The sequence below is a fragment of the Puma concolor genome, chromosome B2, assembly GCF_028749965.1.
Source record: "Puma concolor isolate L17-30 chromosome B2, mPumCon1.1.hap2, whole genome shotgun sequence".
Taxonomy (NCBI): Eukaryota; Metazoa; Chordata; class Mammalia; order Carnivora; family Felidae; genus Puma; species Puma concolor.
In genome coordinates, this window is record NC_141671.1 from 53803950 (window position 1) to 53817176 (window position 13227).

The 13227-nt window shown below is 34.6% G+C and overlaps 1 protein-coding gene across 6 annotated transcripts in view; it reads right to left on the reverse strand.

Moving 5' to 3' along the window:
• Window positions 1-13227, reverse strand: part of HMGCLL1 (3-hydroxy-3-methylglutaryl-CoA lyase like 1) — a 296847-nt gene that overhangs the window by 202973 nt on the left and 80647 nt on the right. For all 6 annotated transcript variants that reach the window (XM_086707097.1, XM_025925518.2, XM_086707100.1 and 3 more), the window contains 2 exons: window positions 4094-4157; window positions 2321-2509 (listed from right to left, as the gene is read on the reverse strand). In XM_086707097.1, the coding sequence (XP_086563223.1) occupies window positions 2321-2509; window positions 4094-4157 (253 nt within the window). The remainder of the gene's footprint in view (window positions 1-2320; window positions 2510-4093; window positions 4158-13227) is intronic.

Below are 13227 nucleotides of genomic sequence, written 5' to 3' on the forward strand. Positions count from 1 at the left end.
AGCATAGTACTACAAATCTCAGCTTCAGCAATCAGACAAAAAAAAAAAAAAAATTATTATGGAGGAAGTAAAACTGTCACTCTTTGCAAATGACATGATCTATATAGAAGTCCCTGAAGTCCACACCAAAAGCACTGTTAGAACTACAAAATGAATTAAGTAATGTTGCAGGATAGAACATTACTAAAGCGAAATCTGTTGCATTTATATACAGTAATAACAAAGTGGAAGAAAGAAAAACTAAGAAAACAATTCTATTTACAATTGCATCAATAATAAAATACCTAGCAATAAATTTAACCAAGCAGGTGAAAGACCTGCCATTTGAAATCTGTAAGTAATTAATGAAAGAAACTGAAAATGACAGAAAGAAATAGAAAGCTATATCATGCTCATCGATTGAAAGAATATCATTAAAATGTCCATACAACCCCATAGTAATCTAAAGATTCAATCCAATCCTTATCATAACACGAACGGCATTTTTCACATAACTAGAACAATAATCCTAATATTTGTAGGGAAGCAAAAAACACCCTGAATAGCCAAAGCAATCTTGAGAAGGAAGAACAAAACCAGAGGTCTCACAATTCCAGATTTCAAAATATACTGCAAAGCTAAAGTAATTAAAAGAGAAAAAAAAAAAAAGACACATAGATCAAGAGAACAGGATACAGAGCCATAGTTTTATGGTTAATTCATCTGTGACAAAGGACTTTGGAAAATACAAAAGAAGTGAAGAATATACATTAGTCTGTTTAATAATGATGTTGGGAAAAATGGACATCTACATGCAGAAGAATGAAACTGGATCACTCTGTTATGCTATACACAAAAATAAACTCAAAATAGATTCAAAAACATAAATATGAGACCTGAAACCATGAAACTCTTAAAACAAAACATAGGCAGTAATCTCTTAGACACTGGCCTCAGAAACATTTTTCTATACATGTCTCCTCAGGCACAGGGAACAAAAACAAAATTAAAGTATTGGAACTATTCCAACATGAAAGGCTTTTGCACAGTGAAGAAAATCATCAACAAAACAAAAAGGCAGCCTACTAAGTGGGAGAAGACATTTGCAAATGATGTATCTGATAAGGGGATAATATCCAAAATATACTAAGAATTCATACAATTTAACACCAAAAAAATCCAATAAAAATAGGAAGAGGACCTGAATATTTTTTAAAGGAGATTCCAGATGGCCAACAGACACATTAAAAGATCCTCAATATGACTAATCATCAGGGAAACGCAAATCAAAGCCATAATGAGATATTGGCTCACACCTGTCAGAATAGCTGGTCTCAGACAAGAAATAACAAGTGCTAGTGAGGATGTGGAGAAAAAGTAGCCCTCACGCACTGCCGGCAGAAATTCAAACTGGTGCAGCCACTGTGCGCAATGTTACAGAATTTCCTCAAAGAATTAAATATACAAAGACCATACAACCCATATTTCAACTTTTGGGCATTTACCTGAAGACAACAAAAACACTAATTCGAAAAGATATATGTGTCTATCCATTCTGTGGCAGCATTATTTACAATAACCAAGATAGTGAAGCAATCAATGTGTCCATCAATAGATGAAAGGATGAAGAAGATGTGGTACATATATACACAATGCAGTATTACTCAGCCCTAAGAAAGAATGAAATCTTGCCATTTGCAACAACATGGATGGACCTAAAGGGTATTCCACTAAGTGAAATAAGTCAGAGAGGAAAAAATAAATACTACATGATTTCTCTCATATGTGGAATCTAAAAACCAAAACAAGCAAAGAAAAAAGCAGAAATAGATTCATAAATACAGAGAACAAACTCTGGATTGTCAGAAGGGAGTAGGGTATGGAGAATGAGTGAAATAGATGAAGAGTATTAAGAGGTACAAACTTCCAGTTATAAAACAAAGTCATAAGCATGAAATGCTCATGGAATATAGTCAATATTGTAGTAAGTTTGTATGGTGCAGAGGGTGACTACACTGACTGTGGCAATCGTGCATATAATTACTGAATTACTATGTTGCACCTAAAACTAATATTGAACTACCCTTTAGTAAAAAAAAAAAAAAAAAGAAAAGAAAAAAGAGAAATTTTATCAAATAAAATTAACAGGAATAGGAGACATCATCGCCCTAAAAATAAATGCGCAATTTGCAGATGTTTCCTGAGTACTTGTCATGGGGTGGGTAGTTTAAATATTATATTCGTAGCAATTTATAAATATTACCTTACTAAACCCTTTAACATGTTTATATTATCATTAAGGATACCCATTTTACACTTACACACAAATAACGCAAAATACCTGAAGGGCCGTAAGGATATTTGCTAAGGCTTGTCCATACGTGTCATGGCAGTGAACAGCAAGCGCACTGGGTGGGACTTCTTTCATGACACTCTCCAACATTCTTTTCATGCTTCCTGGAGTTCCCACTCCAATAGTGTCTCCTAGAGAGATCTCATAACAGCCCATGCCATATAATCTTTTAGATACCTGTTGGGAAAGGTGAGAAGCTAGTAAAAAAAAAAAATAAATAATAATAATAATGGAAATGAACAAATTCAAACCCTGTTACTCCTTAGCAGACATCATCTACAAGTAAAAGTCATACCTAAGATCAGTTATGTATTCATGGGAAACACATATTTTAATTTTCTGGTCCTTTTCCTTGGTTATTAAATCCTAACTATTATATAAAAGTTTTAAAGACATTACTATAATTATCTTTTTCTAATATTCAAGTTGGTCTTAGAATCATAACTGTCCATCTCCATGTTCAGTTATGCAATTATAAGCTACAATTTCACTTATGGGAGGCTTACTTTCTCAGCCCTTTAAACAAACAGAAGCATTACAAATTTACTTTGGAAGTAGTATTTCTCAAGGCATGAGATTTGAGGTCACGAGATATCAAAAATACTTTCAGCTTTGTCACTAAGTAGTTGTGTGATTGGTAGAGTCACTTAGTATTTCTAACTTAATACTTCTGGTTCATGAATGGATGCACTTATGCCAAGTAACCAGCAAATTCCCTTTATGTCGGATAACTAAGGTTAAGTCTAGATGACTCACTTAAGGTTGCTGGTCATGCATTCTTAATGCTTCCAATCTGCCTGTTACGCAGTTCTCTTCAGCAACTCCTCAGACATTCTGGTGCAGTGATGGAGAGCCTGAGGGTATGTGTGGTCCATCCATAGACCTCATCCATGAGGCAAAAGGCAGCAAAGCAAGGGGCTTGGTGGACAGGTAGATTTGGAGCCTAGTTTTTGTGGAGCGTAAAGTTCTATCGTTTTGGAAGTGTTTTTTAAGAAAATAATATATAATTGTGAATGCAAATTTATAAGGAGTCTTAGAAGGGTACCATATAGGTGAAGGACTAAAATATTTAAGCTTCTTTATTTTACAGTATATCTGCCTCTGTGTGCAAAGGTATTCCTTAAATAGACTGGGATAGCACGCATTTGAAAAATCTGCAGCAAATTTCAAAATTTCAAATGAAGGCACAAAAGAGGAATGGCTTTAGCCAAATCAAAGGTTTATCCTAAGTTCTGAATTTCTAACAATGCCATCTTTAAGGACTATTATCTATTCCTGCAAAACTGCTCTCTAATGAAAGGCACTGGAGTCTCAGGACGAAGTATAGGATCTCAAAGGAATGAACAGTGTACAGAAAAAGCAGTGTATACACTCTGATACAAGTGCCCAAGTATGCAGGACAAGAACACAGGGATGATAACTGAGCAATCAAAGCAAAGTTTAAGTGTGCATGTACAAAGTTCCCTGACATTCTGATGGAACGTGGAAAGGTCATCCACTAAGTTCCACCCAGGTAAAAATGTTTCATCTATGAACCCTAACATAAGCAGACTCAAATGTTATTTGACTTTGAATAGTTGTAGCCAATATATACATCTTCAGTGTCAAAATGAAACTACTGGTTAAGTGATCAATTTTGTCTTCCATGGTTCTCCTGAAACTTGGTTGTGCAGATGCAATCAACAGTAAGGAGAACAGCCCGCTTTTAAAAATATTATACATCATTTTACCAAGAACCAGAAAACCACAGGTATATCTTACTTCTGTCACTTTTTGTGGTGTGATGTTTCCTTCATACGGACAGCCCAGGGTGCAAGACACATACCTAAATTTAAAATATAGAGCCATATAAATATATAGATGATTTAAGTCATTTCCTAATTTCCATTTTATAAAAATGAATAGCTAAAAAGTCATCAAAATATTTTTTACCCTAGTCGATTATTATTCTTAGAACAAAGAAAAACAATTTTGGAACATTTTTCACTTAACTCAATTTTTTTCTAATAATGACAATTTGATGAATGTTATTTGATGGCAGATGGAGTAACAGGTGTTTATCTTGTGGAATTATTTATGCTATAGCAGCATATGAACATTCAAAGCGGAAAATACCAGTGAACTACATAGTTTTATTTAAGTAAGTACACACATCCAACTGTTAAATATCTAGTTCTTTGGAATCATAGAGAAATAGCAAGTAGATGACTAACTGAATTTCTCTTCACTCCCATCTGGATCTTTTGGCCTCATTTAGATAGAGTCATTAATCACCCCAAAACTCCTAGAGTTGGCCACAACCTCAAAGTTCATCTTGTTTATCTCTCGTGGGTATACCTAAATCATCCTATACAGAAGAGTGTCTAGTCTACGTTTTAAAGGCTCCATATAAAGATATCCTGTAAGCTTCTTCAACAATTTACTCTAATAGAAAAAGTCAAGCCTTTCCTGAAATGATAATGATACTTTTCCATCTTAAAGTATTAAGCTTTAGAAAAAGCCTGTTTTAGCTATTTTCAGCTCAACACCAATCCCATTTTATTAAACTTTCCTCAGAGATTTTTACAACACTTGTATTAAAATAATGCATCATGTGTCTGATTGTCAGGGATGAAGCAATTCACATGAGTGAGAGAGGGGTGGTAGGAAATGAGGCTGGAGATCCAATTCTGTGAGCCAGAATATAACAGGCTTTAGATAGTAAGGCCCTTGGAATGCCATGCCAAGGAGTCTGAACTTTGAGATCACTCAAAATTATTAGGTAACGTAGTAACAAGATCAGAGTAGTTTTCCAGAAATGTTAATTCTCCGGGAACTCTGGAAGTGGTTGCCAACAGAAAGGTGGAAGCAAAAACAAGACAAAAGATAATACCATATTTCCTTGATTCTAAGATGTTGTCCATTATAAGATACACTATAAATTTTATAACAGGTTTTGGAGTAAAAAAAATATACATATTAAATATATTCATATATATTCAATGATTCAATACGTACTCATTGATTCTAAAGCCATAATCTAATTTCAAAAGTATTAAAATGTGAATAGAAGTTGTGTTTTGGAATTAAATAAACAATTCAGTAAGTCAAGTAAGCAGTAAAGAAGACAGAGGGATGAATAGGATAATTCAAGTACAACTTGAAAGTTATGCAGGAAATCATTTCTCTGCTCTTGCAATTACTATCATTATCTTATTTGAATAGCCTGTATAAATTTAAACAAGATATGTAGAGAGAAAATGTTCTATAAACCTAACACTTGGAAAAGGTGGCTAAAGATGAAAAAGAACATTTTCGATTCAGATATAATGATTACAGATAAATAAATGAATAATTACTTCATTCTGAACCCAAAATATCTAGATGTGGTTCAATACAAAATCCAAGCCATCCATTTACATGCCATCCCTCTAAATATGAAAAACAGGGGCGCCTGGGTGGCGCAGTCGGTTAAGCGTCCGGCTTCAGCCAGGTCACGATCTCGCGGTCTGTGAGTTCGAGCCCCGCGTCAGGCTCTGGGCTGATGGCTCAGAGCCTGGAGCCTGTTTCCGATTCTATGTCTCCCTCTCTCTCTACCCCTCCCCCATTCATGCTCTGTCTCTCTCTGTCCCAAAAATAAATAAACGTTGAAAAAAAAAATTTTTAAATATGAAAAACAATGTAAGAAAAAAACAACAAATTCAAAACGATATAAAGCAAACCAACCTTTCTTGCATTCTTTACTATCTGGCCATAACTACCCTTTGGTAACATCACCTGCATTTTCATTCACTCAAGTTTTCCCTCAGACTCCTTCCCAGGCCTAAGGTTTGCCTGGTCTCCATTCTTCACTGCATTTCATCTTCCTACATTCTTTTCCATACTTGTGAGCCACTTCTCCCACCTATTTACACATGGAGCTACTTTCCCCCCGAAACAAATGTGATGGTTCTCAACTACGTTCATTAGCTTACTTTAACATCCTATAAGCACAGGTTGGCAAACGAAGACCCATAGGCCAAATCCTGCTCATTAGTCTTTTGCAAGTCAAATTTTATTGGAACAATGCCATGCCTATCTGTTTACCTATTATCCATGGCTATTTCTGCACCATAAGAGTTGAATAGGAGCACAGACATTATCTGACCCACGAAACCTAAAATATCATTATCCAGTCTTTTACAGAAAAAGCTTGCTGGTAAAAAGTGAAACATTTTCATGAGTATGAAATGGCCTCCCCCATGATAAAAATAGTCTATATTGTCCGCTTTGAATAGTAGCTAAAGTCAATTTCTATAGCAATCTATTAGAGTGGTTCTCAAACTTGCCTGCACAGAATCACCTGGGGAGTTTAAAAGCCAAAACTCTAATGGTTGACACACTCCAGGCCAATTAAATCACAAACCTGAGGAACTAAATTCAATCACCAATATCTCAAAATAATTTCTAAAGTTCCATTTAGAAACTTGCCAAAATTGAATACCACTGAAACATCAGCAATACTACCTCCCCTTGAATGCCTGATTTATTCCCTTGTAAAAAGTGTTAATACACAGATTTTAGTCTCAAGAATCTCACTACTATGCCCCAGCACTTTTTATCTATTTTCAATTGGCTGGTAGTTCAACTTCTCACAGATCTATCTTGAATCATTTCTATTCTGCTGAAGCCCCAAACTGCAACGTCTCCATTTCTTATTTTATCCCATTTCTTACTTCTGGCTTAATGTCCTTTTTACTGAACTACACCGTTTAGTTCTTTCAGTAATGGTAAAGTTTTGCAGACTATTTTGTCACCAAATAATTTTACTTCACCTTCATTAATGTTTAATAGTTTGGTTAGGTATAAAATTCTAGGTGAACAGTCATTCTGCCATTTTGAGCATATTTCACTAGCTCTGGTCTCAGTTTTGCTGACGAGAATTTTGCTATTTAATGGTAATTCTGTTATAGCAATTTTAAAGTAATTTGTTCTCTACTTTTTGGATTCTCTGTTTATATCTAATATTCTGCATTTTACTATGAGAATGTCAGGACTTATACTTCTTTAATATTAACACTGATGTTGTTCCTCAAATCTAGAAAATCCTCAAGGTACTAGTTCATCAAATCTATCTCTAACATTTACCTTCCCTGCTTTCTCCTTCTGAAAATTCTGTGAGGCACTCTCTCTTAACCTCACTTTCAAAAGTTCTATTACATTTTTCTGTGTTTTATTTTTGCAGTTTCCTTGAATACTACTTCTAGTCACCAATACCCCTTTCAACTGTATGTAATCTGCAGCTGAATGCAATCATTTCCCATATAAATGTATTTGTCATTTCAAGAAATGTTTCTTTTTGTAAAATCTTCATCATTTTCATAAAGATCTATTATGTTCTTCCTTTGCCTCTGTATTTTAAGGGGTTAATTTAAATTCTTCAGATTGTTCTATTTCCTTCTTTTCTGTTAAAGTTTTCCTGCTTTTCCTTTTTGCTTCTTTCTCTCTTCTTTCTTTTTGCTTCTTTGTATTGTCAGGTGGTTTGTAATTTTTACTGTATCTTTCCATGGTGATTTTAGTCTCTATGGGAGTTTCATGAGACTCTTGAGTTATTCAAGTGTCTCTATAAACAAGATAGGACTGCCTTTTGTCCTTGCCCAGTGGACTTTACCAATTCTTGGACAAATTTCTACCTTAATTTCTTATTTGGGGTTTCCATAATATTCCACAAATTCCACTGACTTTGCATTGGCAAAGAGGAGATTCTGGGCTCCAAGAATCATCACTTTAAAATGCATGTTTTAGTAGAACATCTATCTCCTATCATGTCGACATTCAAATCCCATTTTCGAGCCACTAGGAATTTTATCTGAAATAGATACCCCCAGGTGCTAGTGGCATCAACCTGCATCCTCACCACACTTTCTGTGATGAAACCTGAGGACTTTCTTTTCTGAGTTTAGCTATATGTTTCAAAAATGGTTATTTCCCTATGTTTGTAATGGGAACAGAAAAGGGAGTCTTTGCATCAGTTCAGTCCCCCATAGTCTCTGTCTTTCATCATCATGCAGATAGATAACTCAAGGAACAAGTCCAAATCTCAGGAACCTTACAAATTGGTTTCCTGACACATTGACATGACATATTAAGCTCAGCATGTCAAAAATGATGCTCATTCTTGCTTCCCCTGCATTTGCCATTAAAAAAAATGCAGTCATTTTCAGAGTCTGTCCTGCCAAATCACTTAAAGGTCACCTTTGAGAACATATTCAATAACCCAGATACCCTGGTTCTTCCCTTCCAGCCTCTGTTGCATGTGACGTCTGCTAGTGCCAGTCCGAACATACAGAACAGCCCCTGAATATTTCCTTCAGGACAGCTGCATACATCTGCCAAGCGCTCCCCTTGCCTCTGGTCTCACACCACTCATTTGTACACTAACACCTATTGACAAAATACGAGGACTACAGCATAGATCTGATTAGTTTTACACTTCGAAAATCTATAGTGACTTGCCATCGTCTACCAAGTAAACTTGGTATTCAAGTTCAGCAGTTTGTGAAACCTCTTTCTACCCCTCTCCCAATATACACCCTGAAAAACTCCCCTTCCAGTGGAAGTAAGCTCTTTCCTGTTACCTAAATGCTTTTTGAGATTGCTCTTCACTATGCCTTTGCTCTTTGTACATTTCTTACCCTGCCCGAAAAGACCATTATTTCTGATTATGTTTCCCTATATTTACCTATCTTTAATGACTTCATTTTATTGACACCTTCTGCGTTAAGTTTCTCCATATAACCCCCGAGAAATTTAATATAGTATTACTTTAAACTTGAATAGGATCTGTCTGTATGTCTCTTAATGTATTTGCCTTTTTTCACAGTTAAATAACAATTTCTATATATACTATTTTCCCAGTCTGCTAGAAACTCTTTGAAGTTTGGCTACTTTTTCATTTTCATATTCCATACATTATCACTAGACAGTACATTATATAAAACATTCAGTATTTCTTGAATGAATTCATGCACAAATTTGTTATTTAAGGTGCCATTTTCATTATTTAATTAATTTTCTATGAAATTCCTGATCTTTACTCTAAATATGTAGCTACATCCAGGCTATTAATGCACTTACTTCTAAATCCTGTAGCCAAAGATGATAGTATAGGAGTTCAGACTTGGAACAAAACCTTAAACACTATATAGGATGACAGAATAAAAGAATGGCCAATCATATTGAAGCTAATTGCGCTAACATTAAAGGCATGGTGTTACAATAAATTCTGTGGATGGAAGGGTGAGTTATTTTTATTTGTGCTTGTGAAGGCCATTTATCAATATTGTGCAAAATCATGATAAAAGAGAAACTGAGGCAATCAAGTCTTAACAACTTTATCTGGTGAAACTGAGTCATGAAAAAGCACCTACATTGAGGCCTTACCCAAGGCCTTCCCACTATTATCCTCTGTCCTTTAAAATCATTCTGGCAAAAAGAAACAAAAACGATGAGCCTGGAATAAACGTCACAAATACTTGCAATGGATACAATCAATGACTGCTATCCTCAGAAGAGAAAAACAATGCCAAGATTGAAGAGGTGACATGTAATGTCAATTAAACATAATTAAGACATTTAAATGTAGGAGCTGTTTTGATGCAGTCATGCACAGTATGTCTGCCTATAAACAATACAAAATAGCATTCCATTACTAATAAGCCAACCAAAAACAGATTGTGAGAGCCTGCTAAGCACTTAACACTACAGATAATGTAAGAAATAAATACTGTCCCTGGGTCTCAAGGAGTAATTCTGCTAATTCTCTTTTTGCCCTGAAATGCTAATTTCATGAGAAATGACAAAACATGCTCTTCAAAGGCTCTATATGAAGGCTGTTTAGTGATGACTACACAACACAGCTTACACATATTAACTATTGCTGGGTAGGTGTTATTCTGATACACAGCAGTGCCAGATTAATATCTAAGGCTAAAAAAAAGTGTACCTTCAAACAAACCATATGTATGACAGAAAATAGCTTTAACAGATGTCTCATTTTTAGAGTTTTATGTACCATGTTTTGGTAAATGAGGTTTTGAATTGCTCTTCAAATTTTTTCTTCCAGGCCAACAGAAAGGCCTCAGTCTAAGATATTGGAAAGGAACTTGGCCAATCAACTGTACACTTGAAAGATGGTGCCATATATGCAAGTGAACTCCCCTGGGGTAGACTCTCCAATGGAAGGTATTTGCTACATTAGTCATGAGAAACATGGTGTATTTAAAACATTGAGACTTAAATAAGGAAACTCATTATTACACTCACCAATATTACTACTACCTTCAAGATCAGCATCAGAATCAATAGCATGTTGTATTATGCAGAGGAAAAATAAGAAATACATGTGCAACATAACGTAAATAGTTTGGCTAAGAAACAGGTTGCAAGTTCTTAAATAAGTTTGTGTTCAAAATTATCTCTTAACGGGAAAACCAATGAAAACTGACCACTTTGAGGGAGAGTAATCTGCACTTACTTCATGGCCATTTTATAGGTTAGAAATTATACAGAGCTAAGCAACTCATCAAAAAATAATTAAGCACAAGAATTTCCTAATATCAACATTAATTTCATCGAAGAAATTGGCCACTAATATACATAATACAATTTTATCCAGAAGCTGTTAAACCAGACTGGATTATTATTGCTATGGGATAAGCAGAAAGCAGGTGGTGAGGGTCATAGATCAAGAGATACATAAAATATGCACTTTAGAAAAACAAAAGTGAAAATGACCATTGAGACTATCCCAACATAAAAAGCTTTTTTCATTGTGAAGGAAATCATCAACAAAACAAAAGGGCAAACTACCAAATGGGAGAAGGTATATGGAAATGATATAACTGATAAGGAGTTAATATCCAAAATATATACAGGACTTATACACCTCAACATCAAAAAAAAATCCAATTAAAAATGGGCAAAACACCTGAATACCTTTATCCAAAGAAGACATACAGATGGCCAAGAGACTCATGAAAAGATGTTCAACATCACTCATTACCATCAGGGAAATGCAAATCAAACCACAAGGAGGTATCACAAAAGGTACCTCACACCTTTCAGAAGAGCTAGTATAAAAAAGATTTAAAAAATAGAAAGTGTAGATGCTGAAGTGGAAAAAAAAGACCCCTTGTGCACTGTTGGGGGGAATGTAAATTGAGGGTCACTGGAAAAACAATATGGAGGTTCCTCAAATAAATAGAAATTCCATACCATCCAGTCATTCCACTACTGGGTGGAATTACCCAGAGAAAACAAAAACACTAATATGCAATGTAAACCATTACCACATCCTAAAATGATCTTTGGTTTTTCTGTATCTAAAAGTTATATATGATTGTTTATATTAACTACTAATTTGTCTTTTATTCCTTGTTCTCATTATTTTGCACATTTTTTTTTTTTCTGGGAATTTGAGGAATCCAGCAGTTACGGTTCATAGTTAAATATTTTTGCATTTTGTAATTTTTTAAAACAAAGTATGGTAATTTTGTTTGGCTTCCAGGAAAAATGGTACAAAACTACCTTCTTTCAACTTTTAGTAGGCTCAACCTTTCAGAGTAATCATGGTTCAGATCATTTGAAATCATTTTACAGAAGAGGCCTAAGATATAATTATGTAAGAAGTTTTGCTTTGATATGCACAACTGCTGACCTTTTGAATTTGTAATGTAGATTTCTAAGCCTTTTAATAGTGAAATTAATAATGGCTCCTTAGTGATAGTTTCCTTTTTAAAAATAATATTCTCACAAAGAGAGTATGTGATTCTTGTGACTTCATTTAAGGTAGGTCAATACTCAGACAAAAAGGAATAAAACTAAATGTCTCATATATTAGTGCACTACTTCATATCTTGAAGACGTTTCAATTTTGGAAGGATCTTGACAAACCAAGAGATAATAATTTAGGGAAATGCATTGATAAAAATAGAGAAAATCATTACATGTATCACAGACTTCTATTTTTCTTTGCCTTTTTAACTTTTTAAAAATTTTGATATTAGAAAAATAACCTAGATATTTTAAACATATGTCATATGAATTACATATTAAAAATGAAGTCCAAAATGTAGACATTTCATTGCTCATTCATATATAATGTATATTCAGTGGTAGTTAGCTGACTTTGCATTTTATGTCAATGATCTGGCATGGTATGTGTTCGCAATGTGTCCCAGATGTTATGTAAAGTTCTGAGCACATATAAAAAATGTGTACACATGCATGTGTATATGTGTGTTACAGGATGGGGGGGAATCAAACCACAGCCTTAATAACTTTAATAAAAGCTGCTATTTAGACCATATGAAGGTTTACTATTTTTATTAAAATTTAAATGGTTTTAGTGAGCATTTATAAAATGTGTACTGCCTTATGGCCTTTAAATCTGACAGCTGATGACATAAATTTTCTGGATGGTGATCAAGTACATGTTGACGCAGCTGTTGCCATGTTGCCATAGTAAGATGCTGAGGTGTCTGCTTCAGTTTCAACTAGTTGAACATGACTCTTTTTCTTAACTGAGTACCAATGACCTATGACTTCTAATATTGCGTATCTAAATTCTAGATTGCCAGCAAAAATAAAATCTAATTTAAACTCTATTAACATTTGGGTGAGTAGGAAGATAATTCTCATCTGCACAAAGAGGGAACTCACATACGAAAAGGCCTATTTCTAAAAATGAATACTGTTTCAGAAGATCTAGGAGTTGTGCTCAAAGGAACAAAATCTGCATTGGAAAACACACATTTATTTATTGTATACTTCTGCAATAAGTCTCTAATGTACTCTGCTGATGGCATTGGACTGTGAGTCAGTTTTTGTCCATCTTGCACTTTGTACCCTTCTTATTAAGGCCTGGCAAACTTTTT